At 47.5% G+C, this 19,260-nt stretch overlaps 1 protein-coding gene across 1 annotated transcript in view; it reads left to right on the top strand.

Annotated features, from left to right (window-relative positions):
• CNTN2 (contactin 2) overlaps nucleotides 1-18,872 on the top strand; it is a 323,201-nt gene extending 304,329 nt beyond the window's left edge. Inside the window, exon 23 of the mRNA XM_078644632.1 lies at nucleotides 17,172-18,872. Coding sequence (XP_078500758.1) covers nucleotides 17,172-17,275 — 104 coding nt within the window. The 3' untranslated portion in view covers nucleotides 17,276-18,872. The remainder of the gene's footprint in view (nucleotides 1-17,171) is intronic.
• The last annotated feature ends 388 nt before the right edge of the window (nucleotides 18,873-19,260 follow it).

Genomic DNA, 19,260 nt, shown 5'->3' with positions numbered 1-19,260 from the left:
GTGAAAGGGGCATGCAATGGGTGTTGCTTTGGGCGCTCCACCTCAACACCCATTGCTTTTTGATGCTGCCACAGATTTACAAGTATCTGTAAATCTGAGGCAGTGCCAAAAACTAACGCCATGCAAAAGCAGTCATTAGATTGATGCAACGAGGAGAAATAATTTTATTTCTCCTCCTTTTTGCTTTTTCTGTGTATGCTGCATCCTGCTGCACACATAGAAAGAGCAAAACACCGTTAATGATTGTTTATGTGCAGAAAGGTGTCCCTTCATTGGTATCTCAGGGTCTGCCTGGAACTGGCTGAAATCGTTCCTAGAGGACAGAACGCAGCAAGTTTGGCTCCCCACATCCTCGTCTGCTCCTCAAAGTGTGACCACAGGAGTGCCACAGGGGCCTACTTTGAGCCCCCTCCTTTTTAATATATATGTCACCCTGCTGATCCAGCTGGTGGAGGAGCTTGGTGCCAAGATCATCTCATATGCTGATGATACCCAGCTCCTCTTCACATGGAACAAAACTGATGTATCCACTTCTTGTGCCAGAACATCCCTAACAGCCTTTTTCCAATGGCTCTTCTCTGCGCAGCTCCAATGCAATGAGGACAAATCAGAGATCCTTCTGTTTGGGACTTTCCCACTACAGTACAGGTGATTGCTTGGGCCGGCAGACTATCCAATGTCTAATTCCGGGGGTCAGCCCATGAAAAACCTAGGAGTTTGGTTCGATGAAAATCTCTTGTTTACTACACTGGTTAAGAATCTAGCTGGGCTGTGCTCTGGCACTTTTAAATCGCTCAGAAAATGTCTTCCCCTCCTCCCTAGAGCAGCCAAGGAAATGGTTACTCCTGCCTTAATCCTTTCGTCCATCGATTATGCGAATGCCTTGTACATTGGCCTGCCAGGTTACCTTTTGAAGAGGCTGCAGGTAGTCCAGAAGGCTGCAGCAAGGGCCTTCCTAACATTCCTGTAAGATCTATCATAAGGCAACATGTGCGTGATCTTCACTGGCTTCCCGTGGCTGAAAGAGTAATATTTAAGCCCTTGGATTCTACCTAAGGAATCGCTTCAGGTTCTACGTCCCTGCGCGACATCTTCTCTCAGCAACGCTGCTTCTTGCTGTTATTCCATGCTTTCGCCTCAAGAGAATTGGTAGAAGTTCTCCGGCTACAAGGCAGCTTTGGCCTGGAATTTGTTTCCTCTGGACCTTCGCAGTATCCAGGACCCTAAACTCTTCAGGAAAAGACTGAAGACTTTGCTTTTCTTCTAATGGTCCCTTCTCTTCATCCCCCACTTGGCTCGCGCCGGGACCCTCTTTGAGTAGGCGTGCGCATTATAAGTGTTAATAACATAACATAACATAAACAATCATTCCCTGCAACACAGGCACTATGGCACAAGGGTGTCAGTGGTGACACAAGGCAGCTATTTTTAGCACCAATGCAAGGGAAAACACAGGAGTGCGCCATATTGTTGTAAATACGGAGCATCCCAGCATTTTCTAAGTGAAATGACGCAGCGTGGCACTGCAAAATATGCCATTGCACAGTTTCCTTGTAGATATGCCCCTTGGTGCAGAACTGACATTTTCTGTTTAAGCTGAAATTCATTCAAAAGTTTGAAAATCCAGCTGTCTTTAAGACATATTTTCAATTAAAAACATTCCCTTGAATTTCACAAGGAATCTCTTCCAAGACGACTAAGGTGCTTATTTACAAGCCCATTGCACTGCCAGTAGCGACATCTCTCTTTTTTTTGACACACTGGCAGTGCAGTGTGCCTGACCATATTTACAAGGCTACATAAAGTTACCCTGCGTACATTTTCATGGCCTTGTAAATATGGGACCCTTTCATACATTACTGCGTGTGAAAGGGGCATCCCATGCAACATCCATGGAACCTGACACATTCCCAGAACTACCGTAAACCTAGGAATGCGTTGTATCCAATGCCTCCCCAGAGGAGGCGAAGGAGTGGTGCAGTGAGGAGAAATACTTTTATTTCTCCTCGTTTTTTGCTCTTTCTATGTGTGCTGCAGCACACATAGAAGGAGCAAAAAAGCGTCCCTTCATGCACAACAACAATCATCCCTGCAATGCAGGCACCCCTGAACCATTGCACAAGGGTGTCTGCGTTGGCGCATAGCTGTTGTTTGTGTGCTGGAGAGAAGGACAAGAATGCGCCGTATCTACTTCTGCTTAGCTATTGCTGCCCTTTTTTTTACACACTGCAGCCCAGCAGGAAGGCTTTCTTCACTGCCATCGTCAAAATGAGGCCCTAAGCATGCATTTGGCACAACTAGATCAGGTGTTTTTCTGTGAAATACTGCACCCGTAGGCATGGGGCCAAAATTAGAATTTGGCAGAGAGGGTACTCCATCGCAAAGGTGACGGAGTATCCTCTCTGCCAAATTGGAGGTTAAACCACCTGATTTACGACTGGCAGAACTTCGTTATGTAGACAACGGAGACAACAAACACACAAAAGGTGATGGGAGGCTTCTTACATTAAGTCTAACCACTGGCAATAGCTCAGTTCTTTTGCACGACTCCATCTCGGCCGCTTACATAACCCTCAGACAGCTGACAGAGTAAGGGCCATAGCAGGCCTGGCCATGTGTCCAACAGCTCAATTCGGAGTGCACGGACAAATGGCTAGTGTTTACTTTTATCCAAAACGCGGCTATATGTAAACGTGTAAAAATTTCAATTACCCCCACTCCACCGGAATAAAACTCCCAAGTGTGCAGTGCGGCACTGTCTTGTTGATGGCGCCACACTGCACACTTTCAATGCATTTAGAGGAAGAACCACCATCACTCTAAATCAGGCCCATGGTACGAATGTATTAACCATACCGTAATAAATAGGAGTCTGCAATCTGTGTATAAAAGCCAGTCTTTAATTTCCTTACTACAGTCAGGTTGTGCCATTTATAGTAACTTGAAATAAGGAAAAGACGTAGGTGTTAGAATTACTTTGTGAAGTCATAAGCCAGCTGCCAGCAGCCAAGGGAAAAGGCAAGTCGCATAGCATAATTATAGCTGCAGTTGGAAGACCGAACTAGAGAAATGGGTGGCCTGTGAGGGGAGGATTCTCTCCGGAACGCCAAGAAAGGGATTGGGGCATTGGAGCGAGTATGTGACTGGGAGGCCCTGAGCAATAGCCTGAAGGAGCCTGAATTAACCTTTTCAAATAAAAAAAAAAAACTAGAACCGAGTTTTCATTCTTTTGCTCTATTTTTCGAAAATGCACAGTGATCAACAGAAAGAAGAAATTTATGGCGAACAAGTATATTTATTGCACTAAAGGTACTTAAAGGAAAAACTGATTATCTCTGCATTTTTCTACACATTCTGAACTACCACATTTACAGGAAAACGATTTTTATACCTTTTTGGAAAAAAATATTACACAGTGTGATATTTCAAATCCTTAATGATTTAAAATATCACTAGGAATAGCAGACATCGTTTTCAAGTACCTCGGTCTTGTATTAGAGCAAACAGCAATCTTGCCAAACAGTGTCCATAGTTTGTAACAAAAGTCCTGCGCACACGTTATGGTAGATATAAGTGAGTATCTGTTTCAAGAAACACAATGTAACAGCAGAGATGGAAACAAGGTAGACACAAGTAGACGGTTTCTTTTAAGGTGAAGTATATTTGTACCTTCTTCTTGCCACACCCATCAGGGGTTATTGGGGTTTCCTCTGACCTTGTAGCACCGTACCATCCTTTGTTGTATATTGCTTGAACTCACCACTACCAGGTAGGGCGCCATTCTTACTGCATACGCAAAACCCTACACAGAACCCTCAGTATCCATAGTTTGTATTTACTTTATTTTTTTTAACATATTTTATTGGAGTTTCAAGAAACACATTTGCTATACATTTCGCTTTCTTACAATAAACATTTCCAACATAGAATGCCATCATGCAGTCCATCTTTGCATTTATTCTATACTCATGGCTACAATTACATGTCGCAAGTGTTAATACTCATCCCCTTATCTACCCCAACATCTAACTCCCTCCCTCCTTCCCCCTAGCAGATTTCTAACAGTCATCTTATATTTGTCATAGTCGTATGTTATAGGTTGAATTTAATCTTCGTGGCCTGTTTCCCAGCCCTCCTCCCACTCAGCAGATCACTTCTCCGCCGTCTTACAATGGAGGGATATATCAAGGGCCCTTCTCTAGAGTGTTGTGTCTTCTTCCCTCACCGCCCGTGGTTCTGGGGTCCCTGGTGGGGACGTACCCATCGGGGTCGTTTTTCCCGAAGTTAATTCAGGCTATTGCTCAGGGCCTCCCAGTCACATACTCGCTCCAATGCCCCAATCCCTTTCTTGGCGTTCCGGAGAGAATCCTCCCCTCACAGGCCACCCATTTCTCTAGTTCGGTCTTCCAAGTGAGGATTTTTGGTCCCCCGGGGGATTTCCAATGTTGCGTGACCTCACGTTTCGCAAGAGCTAGTGACAAATCTTGAAATCGACTGGTGACCTAATTCTTAGCATTGTGTGCTATCCCAGGAGGCAGTGAGCTGGAGTGGGTGGGATCGGTTGATCTATTGTCCCCCCAGTAGTGGTTGTTACTTCTCCCAAAAGGCTTGCAATTCAGGGCATGTCCACAGCATGTGTAGTAGCTCCGCACCCACCTCTCCACATCTCAGGCATTTCGCATCATTGTTCTGAAAAAACGAATTTATTTTCCTGGGGTGAGGTAGGCTCTGTGCAATATGAAAAAATTAGTTTGTTGAAAGCTGGCATTTCTCTAGGATTTGGGGATCCCCCAATATGTTTTCCCAGGATTTGTCATCTATAGGGATGGCCAGGTCCTCAGTCCAGCCATTCGCAGTCTAGTCAATGGTTGTGCCATATCTCTACTCAGAGCCCATATGTGATAGCCTTGATTCTGCCTCCCCCAGTGCCCAAGTACCCACAAGTGGCATGCGGAGGGGGCTCAGAGGGTGCAATCTCCAATATGCTCTAATCGCCGCCACTAGCCCCACGTGCAGCAGAAAGTGTCCCTGGGGCAGATCAAAAACCTCTCTGAGGTCGTCAAATGGAATGAGTTCACCCCCGTAATACAAATCCCCTATTCTCAGTACTACTGCTGTTTCCCAGTCTTCAAGTCCCACCCATGTTGCTCTGCGAGGAAGTGCGGTTATAGGGAGGTCAGGTGAGTATGGGAATTTTATCTTTGTTTTTTGGAGAACTCGTCTCCAACACCGTCTGGCTATCATGACCACTTCAGTATCCTCAGGCATGTCCCCGCCCCTACCCAACAGCAGTTTCCACAGAATTCCCAGGTCTGGAGCAAATGGGTCTATCTCTCGGGTCTGAGATTGGAGGTCTCCTATCCACCTCGCCACCCACTGTAGCTGGGCCGCGAGGTAGTATTGCTCAAAATCTGGTACGTTAGTCCACCCTCCTGTGTCGATCGCTGCATTGTTCTAAGTGCAACCCACCTACGACCCGTGCCCCACAGGAAATATGTGTTCGAGGCATGTGGGCTGCTAAATTTATATCTGTGCATAGATCGCCGATAGATCGCCGCCTAGTGTTGGGTCCGGATGATTGCACATTGTTGTCCTGGAAGAGTCTTCGAAGTATCACGAGATAGGTGGCTCCTCCCCTGGACTACAGTGCGCATGGGCATCCTCTCCATCCTCAGATTGTTTTTTTCTGCCATTGGGTTCGGATGTACTTCTTAACTCGCGTTCGGAATATATATAAAAACTTTTTCACAAGCCAAAAGGCCTTTGGGGCGTCGGTATTGTCTTTCGTTCGGTGCCTCGAACTTGTTCCAGTTTTTCGAGCCGGACGTCGAAGGCCGATTGCCTTTTCGACACCAAAGGCCCCATCCACGATCGACGATGGAACGGAGTCCATTTAAACGATGTCCCGTTTGCAACTCCAAATACCCTCACATCGATGTGCACCCGGTGTGCAATGAATGTCTATCACCGGACCACGACGAGGCCAGCTGCATGGCCTGTTCTCGATTCAGGTCGAAGAAAACTCTTCGGCTTCGACGTGCCGCGAGACAGTCGGCACAAGAGTCAGCGCCCGACCCGGAGAACATCATCGAGGCTGACGACGAAGAGGGTGTAGAAGAAGAGGATCCTGATCAACAGTCGGATCCCGCCTCGGATCAAAACTCGAACTATGATGAGGACGAAGAAGAAATCTACATCCATGATGAAGACATCGTCGAGGTAGGAGACGACGCACAAGCCATCGGAGCCGTCGGCGACGATTCAAGCGATGAGCAAGGCCCAACTGCAGTAGCGGGGCCCAATATAGACTCTGTACCTTCCAAGGCTCAGGTCGAGGCATCGCCGGAAGGCCTTAGCCAAGATCTTCATCCACGTTCTATAGCCCCGCTTCAAGGCCCGGCTAAGAACATTTCGAAAGAGCCATCGGTCGATCAACCACAATCAGTGGAAAAATTGAAACCGAAACCTAAGGACACTAAATCGAAACCGAAACTGGTGAAAACAGTCATCGGCTCGACGACTTCGGAATCGTTCAAGTCAAAAGGTGTCATCGGCCCCTCGGGGTCGAAAGGAGGTGTCGACCCGAAGATCGGAGCGACTAAGCCCGTCTCTACAGTCAAGCACGTCACGCTCACGTCGTCGACGTCAGGGTCCAAAGATGGCGACGCTACCAGAGGACTCAAGACTCAAAAGACCCTCGATCCGAAGCTTCGGAAGCCACTAATGGTCAAGGCCTTCGAGTCGAAAACCAAAATCAACCCGAAAGAACATATCAAATCGAAGCAGAGGAGCGTACCTGCTGCGCCCCAACAGCTCGAGTCGACGCATGGCCATAAACAACATGCTGAACAGTCGAAGTCGGTCGAATCGAAATCTACGCCTCCCACAAAGCAGGTCAGTCCGTCTTCAATGCTTACGGCGCCAATAAAGTACGGACTTCCCCAACCCCACGACCTAAGGCGGTCCAGCTCCAAAAGGGCACCAACACATCCAAATCATTGTCGGAGGCCTCACAGGCTCAGCCCATGGAGGAGGACGTTCAGTTCCAGGCGCCATCCTATGATAATCAGTCCAAACTATTCATCGACTCCGAGTCTGGAAGACTCACAATTTATAAAAGGAAAATCATTCCAGAGCATCCTATGGAGTCATACAAAACTCCACTCAAAAAGAAGAGGGACTCTGCCACCTCACCTACTCTTTTTGAACCTATACAGCCCTTTGGACAGGACTGTACCTATTCTCCCACACATGCCACTGAAGATGTAGAGGAAGGGTACAATGAAGAACAGTTTAATTATCCTATTGATACGGATCAAGAGGAGTCCCAACCATGGACTGACCCTGTTGACCCTGATGAGCCACACACCGCGCCTGACACTCAGTCCTATGTGGTCAAAACATCACCTAATGAGGACACTGCTGCGTTTAACGCATTGTTTGAGAGGGCAGCCCTTAACCATGATGTGGATATGCACGCTGACCCAGTTGAGGAAGACTTTCTGTTTGATACCTTCTCGACTTCAGAAAGATCAGTGAAGACGTTGCCTATGCTTAAAGGTGTGCTCAAACACGCTAGTGACATCTTTAAAGAACCAACAAAGGCAAGGGTTGTGAACCCCAGGATTGAAAAGAAGTACCGGCCTGCGCCTGTAGACCCTACGTATATCAAAGGCCAGCTCCCGTTGGACTCCTTGGTGGTGGCTAATGCTCGTAAGAGAGCGAACTCTCAGACAAGTGGTGATGCTCCTCCTCCTGACAAAGAATCCAAGATCTTGGAAGCTTCTGGCAAACGTGTAGCAGCTCAAGCGGCTAATATTTGGAGAATCTCAAATGCACAGGCCCTATTAGCCTGATATGATAGGGCTCATTACGACACATTAGAGAAGCTACTGCAACACCTGCCTGATGCTTACAAAGAGGGAGCAGAAATGCTGATACAGGAGGGGAAGCTAATCTCAAACGCATCCATTAAATGTGCGTTAGATGCAGCTGACACAGCAGCTAGGGCCATCAACACTAGTGTGATGCTCAGAAGGCATGCCTAGCTCCGCATAACTGGTTTCAAGTCAGAAATCCAAACAACTCTGCTTAATCAGCCAGTTAACCCTGACTTTCTATTTGGTCCTGATGTAGACACGACCCTTGAAAAAATTAAAAAGACACGGAAACTGCCAAGTCCATGGGAGCTCTACAGTCACAACAGTTCAGGGGCGGTTCCTTTCGTCGCTCCGGTAACAGGGGAGCTTCTAGGGGACAAGCATCGCAGCAAGCCCAATACAATAAAGGAGGCACACAAACCACCTATAACAAGAACAATAGTGGTGGATACTGTGGGAACAGCACCAAAGGCAGAGGACGGGGAAATAATAATGCCAGATCCTCCGCCACCAATAAACAGTGACGTCTTGTCACTGCCCCCAGACCATGTACCACCGGTCGGGGGAAGACTTCAGCAGTTCCTGCCAGTCTGGGAAGGCATTACCACAGACAGGTGGGTGAGACAGCTTATACAATACGGATATTGTCTAGAACTAACCTCCACTCCAACCAACATACCCCCAAAGCACCGTCCTATGTCCGCGGAGCACATGCACTTATTGCTGCAAGAAGTCATCTCCATGCTGCAAAAAGGGGCCATAGAACTCGTGCCTTTAGAACAACAGGGTACAGGGGTGTACTCTCTGTACTTCTTAATACCAAAAAAGGACGGGTCTCTCAGGCCCATTCTAGACCTCAGACCCCTGAACCAATACATCCTGTCAGAACATTTTCACATGCTCACTTTGCAGCAAGTTCTACCACTGCTCAGTCAGGGGACTTCCTAGCAACCCTAGACCTAAAGGATGCATATTTCCACATTCCCATTCACCCCAGTCACAGGAAATATCTCAGGTTCACCATAAACAACCAGCATTACCAGTTCAAAGTCCTGCCTTTCGGGGTCACTACATCCCCCAGAGTGTTTACCAAGTGCTTAGCAACAGTAGCTGCGCACCTTCGGAGACAACACATCCATATCTATCCTTATCTGGACGACTGGCTTATCCAAGCGAAATCGGCCCAGCATTGTGCCAGCCACATGTCCCGCACAATTCACCTCCTACACAGTCTAGGATTTTCACTAAATTACCAGAAATTTCATCTTCAACCCGCACATTTACTACAGTACTTAGGCGCAGATATAAACACTCTGACAGCAACAGCACAGCCAAACTCAGCAAGAGTCAACAGCATGCAAGAGCTAATTCAAAAATGCAGGCCCCAACACTCACTCCCAGCGCAAGTGTTTATGCAGCTGATAGGCATGATGGCCTCCTGCATCTTTATAGTCCCACACGCGAGGCTGCACATGCGTCCGCTTCAGGAGTGCTTGGCGCGTCAGTGGAACCAGGCTCAGGGACAACTAAAAGACCTAGTGGTGGTGACCGGTCGTGCATACAACTCTCTGCATTGGTGGAACACACAAAACCTTTGCAGGGGACGACCGTTCCAAGAGCCTGTGCCACAGATAGTGCTGACAGCGGACGCATCTCTCCAGGGCTGGGGAGCGCATGTCCTCCTTTACACAGTGCAGGGCCTATGGACGACGCAGCAGCAAAAGATGCACATCAACCTGCTGGAATTGATGGCAATCTTCATGGCAATGAAGGCGTTCAAGTTGCATTTGTGCAACAAAGTCGTGCCGATCTGGACGGACAACATGACTGCAATGCATTACATCCAGAAGCAGGGAGGGACACACTCTCCACAATTGTCACACCTAGCACAGAGCATGTGGAAGTGGGCCATTCAAAGGAACATGTTCCTCATGGCGGAACACCTCCTAGGCAAGGACAACCAGATGGCGGACCTGCTCAGCAGGCACAGCCATCAAATGCACCAGTGGGAGATACATCCCTCAGTGCTACAACCGTATTTCCAGCAGTGGGGTCATCCAGACATAGACCTATTCGCCACACAAGAAAACGCAAAATGCCCAACCTTCGCCGCCAGGTTCCCACACCCGCAGTCTCAGGGCAATGCGATATGGATGAACTGGTCAAACAGATTTGCGTACGCTTTTTCTCCAGCCCCGCTCATACCGCTGGTAGCGCGCAAACTGCGGCAGCACTCCATGACACTCATCCTAGTTGCTCCAACGTGGGCAAGGCAAGTATGGTACACCACGTTCCTAGAACTTTCAGTGGTGCCCCACCAGCGACTGCGACTCACTCCCAGTCTCCTCACTCAGAGCCATGGAGACATTCAGCACCCAGATCCGCAACAGTTGAGCCTTGCAATATGGCTCCTGAGGTCATAGAGTTTGGCTACCTAAACCTGCCCCCTGAATGTATGGACATCATCAAGGAGGCTAGGCGGCCTACAACCAGGGCATGCTATGCGGTAAAATGGAAGCGTTTTGTCATTTATTGTTCCAATAATAACATACATCCGCTAGATGCCTCAACGCAAAACATCATAGGTTATTTATTGCACCTATACAGATGCAATCTGGCCTATATTTCCATCAGGATACATTTAGCTGCAATGGCAGCTTATCTGCAGAACAGACAGCACCTTTCCCTTTTCAAAGTGCCTGCCATTAGGGCTTTTATGGAGGGACTCAAAAGAGTAATTCCTCCGAGACACCCGCCTTCGCCTGTCTGGAATCTAAACATAGTTCTCACCAGACTAATGGGTCCCCCCTTTGAACCTCTACACTCTTGTGAAATACAATTTCTGACATGGAAAGTGGCTTTTCTAGTAGCGATCACATCACTAAGACGGGTTAGTGAGCTGCAAGCCCTCACTATTCAGGAGCCTTTCATTCAGATTCATGCTAATAGGGTAGTGCTGCGTACCAACCCTAAATTTATGCTTAAGGTGGTGTCACAGTTCCACATTAACCAAACAATTGACCTGCCAGTATTCTTCCCAAATCCTGATTCAGTGGCAGACAGAGCACTGCACACACTGGATGTTAAAAGAGCTCTCCTGCATTACATAGACAGGACTAAAGATTTCAGGAAAACGAAGCAACTGTTTGTTGCCTTCTCTCCACAGCACAAAGGCAACCCAATTTCAAAATCAGGTATAGCCAGATGGATTGTTAAGTGCATACAGATCTGCTATCAAAAGGCTAAACACACATTAACAGTTCCCCCAAGAGCCCATTCCACACGCAAGTTAGGGGCATCCATGGCTTTCCTAGGTAACATTCCTCTAAAGGATATATGTAGAGCAGCCACATGGACCACCATACACACATTCACCAAACACTACTGCGTGGATGTACAGTCCAAACAGCAAGCAGCTGTAGGTCAGGCTGTTCTCAGAACTCTTTTTCAGACTGCTGCAGCTGGCACGGGCAACCGCCGCTAAGGAGGATACTGCTATTTATTTTATGCACAGATATAAATTCAGCAGCCTACATGCCTCGATCGGAATATGCTACTTACCAGTATGCATCTGTTCTTGGCAAGTAGGGCTGCTGACATTTATATCGCCCGCCCTCCTCCCCAGTGCCTGTCGCAGCTGTAGCACTCAGAATTATTCTCAGGCATGGTCATCACTTACTGTATCATACTCCATCTCTGCCACAATGGCGAAAAACAATCTGAGGATGGAGAAGATGCCCATGCGCACTGTAGTCCAGGGCAGGAGCCACCTATCTCGTGATAATTCGAAGACTCTTCCAGGACAACAATGTGCAATCATCCGGACCCAACACTAGACGGCGATCTATTGGCGATCTATGCACAGATATAAATGTCAGAAGCCCTACATGCCAAGAACAGATGCATACTGGTAAGTAGCATATTCCTACTATAGAGTGCAATTCTGCGTGCCATTTTGGGGGTATCCATATTGGCAGTGTCATGAAGAGGTCATAGTAGTCTTGGCAATGCCACCATTTTCAGGAGAGCCACTCTCCCAGCTAGCGATAATGGGTGTCATCTCCAGAACTCCAAATTGGTCTTTAAGACCTCACAGTCTTACCTAGATTTCCCTTGAATATGTCAACTTGGCATGGGATACTCCAGACAGTGGGGTTCCCATGTGAGAACTCCCAACTCCTCCACAGGGGTCCCAGCTGCCATCAGCTGCTTGTTCTTCTACCTACAACGCCTGTGGTTAATTTGGACAACAATTTGGACTTATGCCAGTACATTTTCAAGCTGGACGTTTCTCCGAATTCACCCATCAGTGCCTTAGAACTTGAATCCATCTGGGCATTACCCAGATAGAGCAATAGATCATCCGTGTAGAGGGCAATTTGATGTGTTTTAGTCCCTAGGCATATCCCTTGATACCGCTCCCCCATGCGGGCCAGGGAAGCCAGAGGCTCCATGGCAAGGGCAAAGAGGAGCGGTGAGAGGGGGCATCCCTGTCAAGTCCCCCGTTTAACTTTGCAGCTCTCTGAGATTGTTTGCCCTGTCATAAGTCTAGCCATTGGTCCTGAGTAAAGTAATCTGACCCATGCAGAGAATTCCTATCCCATCCCCATTTTTTTTTAATACTCCTTATAAAAATCCCCACTCCAGGCTGTCAAAAGCCTTTTCCATATTTACTGCGAAGACGATTTTTTCGTACCTTCCTATACCTCATCCAGTCATAAGGGCTATGAGCCATCTGATGTTAAGTGCCGTATTACGACCTGGGATAAAGCCTGCTTGGACTTGATGCACAAGGGTCGATATATGCGGTTGGAGTCGCATAGTAAGTATCATACTTAGTATTTTAAAATCTAAATTTAACATCGATAATGGTCTGTAAGCATCACATTCCGTGGACTCTTACCGGGCTTAAGAAGTGGGACAATCAATGCTTCCCGGGCGGACCTCAGAAGGTGTCCTTCCTCCAGAGCTGCCTCGTATACTTCCTCCAACCTGGGTGCCAATTCATCAGCATAAACCCTGTATAGCTCAATGGAGATCCCATCCGTCCCAGGCGTTTTACCTTTGGCAAGATCCTTAAATGCCGCCCTTATTTCCTGTATATTAATGGGGGCTCCTAATGTCTCAGCCTCTTCTGCATCCAAAGCAGTAAGGGAAATTGCATTCAAGTACTCCCTAATTGCGTCAGTCTCTGTCCACCCCTGGATCTATATAGCATGGTGTAGAATTCTAGTTTGATTTCCTCCTGCTTATATAGTACCTGCTCTTCCGAATCCTGCACGGCCAAGACCGGGGTACCCCTCCGGGATGGATTGACCAACCAGCAGGGGACCAGTTCTGTCCCTCTCTGCATGTGTGCACTCCATGTACCTCTTGTAATTGAAACTGCACAGTCTTCCTGTTTGCTTGGCTACTTCCTCCTTAGCGTCTAATAAGGCAGTACCCAACTCCAGACTCCCAGGTCCCCGTTTCTCTAGCAAGCTCAATGCCCTGTCTGCCGTCTCAATCCAGTCTCATGCCTCCTGAGGAGAGCTAAAGAAGACCGAGCCCAATGTGGTCACAGTTCGTAGTCGGACTGGGAAAATCATTGCATACTGGATCTCCATTTGCCTCAGCTTCTTCTTAACTGCCACATAAGATGCCATTTGCAGCTCAACTTCCCTGGAGAAATCCGGAAATAGCCTGACCGTGCTATTGTCTACCGTCAGGAGTTCCTTCTTCCAAGCATATGCAAGTATATGGTCACTGTCTTTGTAAAATAATAATCGTGCTACAACAGGATGCGGTGGTCCCCGGGAGGGGGGGGCTTCGCAGGGACCCTATGTGCCCTCTCCAGTGCGAAAAGAGGGGGATAAACCCTCTGTTGCCACCACTTCCCTGAACCATTTCTCCAGGAAGGACAACATGTCCCGTCCCTCAATGTTCTCTGGCAGCCCGCTGAGGCGCACATTGGTGCGGTGCGATGCATTTTTGGCGTCTTCAGCTCGCATTGAAAAGATCTTCACTTGGGCCTCTCCTGCTTTCAGCCTTTCTGTGGCCATATGTACCACTGGTGTTAAGCTCTGCATATCTGTTTCGACCGTGGTCACTCTCTCAGCCAACCGCCAATGGTCGACTCTGAACAGGCCCATTTCTTCCCGGACTGTATCTTTTTTATTCTCCACTTGAGGCAGTTATGGCCTGTAGAATATCCTCGAGCGTTGGTACTGCTTGTTCTTCTACCTACAACGCCGAGAGATCCCTCTGGGGATGATTCGTTGCGCTATACAAGTCCACAAAATAAATAAATAAATAAAATAAACGCATGCGTGGAGGCCAGGATTGAACTATCCTCCAAGTCTGTCATATTTTGAGATTGAGGAGCGACCACTGTACCCTTGCTCGTTTTCCCCATCTTCGACTCACGGTGTATAGGTTCATCGTCCCTGAATCGGCAGTCGGGCAGCTCTCTCGCATACAATAGACCAAGGTAAAACACAAGGACAGTTGTGTGCTCTTCTCCACGTGATCTCCTCTAAGGTACTCGCTCCAATCTCAATGCAGATCTTCTTATCCCTAAAAGGATTGTTTCCTCCCCTCTTCGCGTGGACCAGGACCCCGGCATGGGCCTCAGTTCTGTATTTGTCCCAAGTTCAGTCTCTATGGTGATCCACCTGTCTGTGGTTGATTCTTGCAAAGGGTCAAAAGCTCTTCCAGCTTCCTTAATCTCTAGGCGTGGGGACCCCTCCAAAGACTAACCATATTGTGCTGCTGTCCCCGGGGCAATCAGTAGGCTCTGCAGCATGCTAGACGTAACCCTGGCACTTTCTGCGCACTTACGGGTGGGTTACAATATCTCTCGCCAGAGTGCTCTGAGCCTCCACAGTAGTGCTCCTCTCTGCACTGCTAAGACCTCATTCCTGGTATTTCTTTAATATGTGAAGTCCGCACCCATGGGCCTCCACGTCGCCAGCCTACCTCCTCTGCCACACCGCAGACGTCAGCGACCCTGGATCTCCATTGAGCAGAGCCTCCTCATTAATATTGTCTTGGGCCCGGGGTTGCGTTACGATGAGCAAGTATCTTGGGGCTCGCTGGATGTGGCTTCGACCATCCAGTTGCCTCTTCTGTGGGGTATGTACTCCGGCAGCTCACTCCCAGGGGCCATGTATTGCTACGTTATTTCAAGCTCACTTACTGCTCCTCAGTGAGATTAGAGGGGCCGGACCTGCACTGTGCCCGCTGCTTCATTATCCCGTCCCTTCTCTTGTCGCCTCTTCAAGTCTTCAATGGCGAGGGAATCCAATCACCCAAGTGCCCCCACAGCACCCTCTCACCTCCTCCTATGGATTCCTGACCTCAGTGCTCTTGGCCCCCCGCAGTTAACGGGACTCTTCATCTGCCTTGGTCTAGACCCGGGATCTCGCCACCGCCTGCTAGGGTCTCCGGGGTGATCGTCGCTGCTCCCCGCTTACCGGCTCTCGCTTCCAGAGGGCACAGGGTGAGACCCCCGTTGTCCTTGTTGCGGGCCCTGACAGTCGCAGCCCTCTGCCTCAGGCTTTCAGCCTGACGGCAATCCTCTCTCTCTCTCCACCACAGTGATGCGCCTCCGCAGGTTCTCCATCAGGGTTATCCTCTGGTCCCGATTCCGGACCCAATCTACACCTTGCTGCCTTATAATGTTTAATTGCGGTACCGGATCGCTCCCTCCACAGACTTCTGCCACCATGCGCCTCTAATTGGCCTTCAGGTCCACCCAGCAGTTAAACTCCCGAGGCCTGCCGCCATCTTGGGTGCAGGCCGGGCAGCTCTAACGGGCTACGTTTTCGGGGGTATCTGCTCTCTGTTTCGCCAAAGACAGCAGGTTCTGGCCCCCAGTGTAGTGAGGGGTCTTGGTGGTGGGTAGATGGATACCCCGCAGGGTATATAATTGTAGGATGGGATTGAATGGGGATCAGCAGACGGAGCCCCACGAGGAAGGATCCTACTTCATCATCAGTTGGCCACACCCCCTACATAGTTTGTATTTACTAAGGCACTTTTTTAAATGAACTGAGTGATATTAGCCACGTATGCGTTGCACAACACCAGCTGAATACCCACGTATCAATTACAGACAGTGACGCAATGCAAAATGATGGGTCCTGCATGCAGATAGGGACTGGCTCTCGGGTGGTGCAACCGCACCGGGCGCTGATTTCGGGTGGGAGCATTGTGTTTAAAGTATATTATGTTTTTAAAAGTACCTGCTGCTGCGTTTCTGGCCTCCAGTAATTTTCAGGAAACAAAAGAAATGTCAAGATAACTCCAGTGATTAATGTTCTTCCTAGAGAGATCAGATGGTTGTCTAGTGGAAGTTCTGACTCATGGTAAGGCAGCGCAGAAGGTTAATATGCCTGCTGAAAAGACTGTGTACCATGCAGATCACGATGTGTATATAATGTAAATAGGTCAGTGGGTTGCTGATTTTGTCTGAGAGATCCTTTGTTACTTACAGTTTATAAGTTATAATCCTAACATAGAACAGTGAGCTATTAACTATCATCAAAGAGCTGCATGCAAACTGCAAAGTATAGATTACAGCATTACAAATTTTTCCCCAGTCTTTCATTATTCTAATGTTGGAAAAAGGGTTCATTTGGAGAGAAATGAATTCTGATTATTAAAGTGAATCCCCAACCATGGTGTTATCTTTTAAGTTCTCAGTTTGCGCTTCTCCAGACCAAGCACTCTTAAACTATCCTGCCTACCAGTACAGATGGTATGTGACTCCTACACCTGGCAGTCCTCTATCTTATGTAACATTTCGTATATACTGATTTACACACCTATGATTGATTGTCTCTGTATAGTGGGTGTGATGTACAGTGCTCTGACACCCTACACTGGTATGAGTGGCGGTGGCGCTATAAAACTAATTAAGTGCATCTGAGAGAGAGCGGTTATAGAGACTTGAGGGGGCACTGTTGAAGGGTGGTAGTGACAGAATCCGTGGCGCAGGTGGTCATTGAGGTGCCAACAAATATTGCCGCACTGGGCGCCACCAGCGCTAAAGCTGGTCCTGCAGGCAGAATATGATGAGGGGCCCCTTAGTCTCCCAAATCTCACAGATATTCATTGGCCTTTGGCTGGGTGGGGGGCCCCTGAAGTTGTGGGACCCGCTAAAGTGCTGCAGGAGCCTAGGTTATGCCCCTGATTACAGCATAGCCGTTTTTGTACCTGAATAGTTTTTAATGCAACTCCTATATTTGTGAACATTCTGAAATCTTTGACTTTTGTCACTGAACGTCTTTGTGTTTGCTTTGGTTACAGGCACTAGCATGATGGTGGACAATAACTCAGCCAACGCAGTGAAGACCACCGCTGTAACCTGTGCTGTGATAATGCTGGCCCTGATTGGCTTTCTGCAGCACTGACCGCTACCCAGGGCATTGCAGATTGCTCGAAGATGTATGAGGGGAAAACAGAAAACTTCTCCACAGAAAATATGGGTGGCTCCAAAGGGCTGCCTGTCCAAAGTGCAGAAAAGAGGAGGCCTTCTTGATAATCAGGAAAAAAATTTTTTAGAAGCTAGAACATTTCATACATCAGGGTCTGGACAGCGAAAAAAACAGAACTTTTTTAAAACCAAAAATAAGGGAAAAAATTTGGCGCCAAAACATAAAGCTGCTTGTCCAGTCAATTTTTTGCCTTATCTAGTCAAGTACGAATATCAAATGAAAGAATGTTTTTTTTACATGACTTTGGTTTTCTTTCCAATGCTGTACTGGAAATTCTAACCAATCCTCAAAAAGTGTTTCATTAAATTCTGTCATTTCAGGGGGCATCTGGTGAGTGACCTAAATTCTGGAGTGACCTAATTCTGGAAGTGACTGACCTAAAAAGATACCATGGCTCAGAATCTGTTACCCCTAAAATCATGAGACTTTTGCCACAATCAGGAGCACTAGCAAGCTGAAAAGGCGTCTGCCACAGAGCAGTGTGGAATGCCAAGTGCCCCTTGTTTTGAGAGGTTTTTCACTATACTCCACCATCTTTTCTTACTATGAGCAAATAAGTGCCATTTTTAGCATAGATTTAATGGGGGCTTGAAAAGGTCCATTCTCTGCTCCAAAACGCCCCTTAAATTACATGAAAGAAGATGGCAGGCCTGCCTAGTGCCAATGCAAACCAACAATGATGGTTTAAAAAACAATAAAACAAAAGGCATAGACACCAAAAACAACCATGAATGCACTAGCAAAAGAAACAAAACAGCTTTAGGACACACCGGAGACGGAAAAACAAACAGCCATTCCTAAATTCTGTATAAATGTTTCAGATCACTAGATATATGTCTTTAAGGATTAAATGGTTGTTGACACAAGGTGACTTGTTGCAAGATGTGTAGGTGAGGCTGTGTGCGATGTAGGAGATCCCTGAGGCGATATAAAGTGATCTCCTCTGTCAAAGTCTGTACATACCCAGGTGTCTTGTTATGGCACCAAACCCTTGTGCACCTTCTCAGATCTCTTACCGAGACACAATGCCTGTACATTTCCTCAGATATATGCATCATCATATTTATATATTCGAAAATTCCTCCGTGTATTTATTAATGTGGATTGTTCAATGTTTGGGAGATTGTTGGCTGTCATGTAAATATCTGTTAGGGTGCCGTTTGTATAATTTTTCAATCGAGAAGTGAAAAATTTAACCTAAGCTCTGCTTTTCCTGTTCACGGTGGTTCTGCGTCAGCTTGCCTCTATTCTTCGGTTCACAGGTTGTGTTTATCAAAACTCAGGCACTAATGTTTTTTATATGTTACATATTTAATCACAGTATTGCTTAGTTATAACATGGTAAGGGGAGAGAGCTGTGATCAAAACATGAACCTGATTTTCCAAAAAGTGAATTTCAAGATGGCTGCCACAACAATATGAAACAAAGTTATCATGCCACGCAAGCGTAAGACTGTTTTTGAGTTCGATTTCACTCACTGTACAATTTTGGTAATAAATCGGTTTGCATTTATACGTATTCTCTGTTTTTCAAAAGCCTGCTGTCCTATTTTCCAAGTAGTTATTCCAGGCCTGCGGGTTTTGCTATAGGAGCTGCAGTGCTTTGAACAAGACCCCGACGCTCATTTGAAATGGGGGGCTGACAGCACGGAGTCTTCCATTGGGAATCTGCGCAGGACAACAATGCAGCCAATATTTTGCGTGTCGATACGGTATTCCTTCAAATCATAGCTCATTTCCTCCATAGTGAAGACCGTTAAGCCCATTGAGTTGGGTGTACCAAACATGGCACAGGAAACCTGATCGCCCATGGCACTGAAGGTCCACGACACAAACCCTGCACACCTGGAGCTATTTGGGCGGCATTTTAGGAATTGGGGAATCTGTTTTTGGGCATCACC

This window comes from Lissotriton helveticus, chromosome 5_1, assembly GCF_964261635.1.
Source record: "Lissotriton helveticus chromosome 5_1, aLisHel1.1, whole genome shotgun sequence".
Lineage (NCBI taxonomy): Eukaryota > Metazoa > Chordata > Amphibia > Caudata > Salamandridae > Lissotriton > Lissotriton helveticus.
The sequence above is the reverse complement of the archived record's forward strand: the minus strand, read 5'-3'. Positions and strand labels throughout refer to the sequence as shown.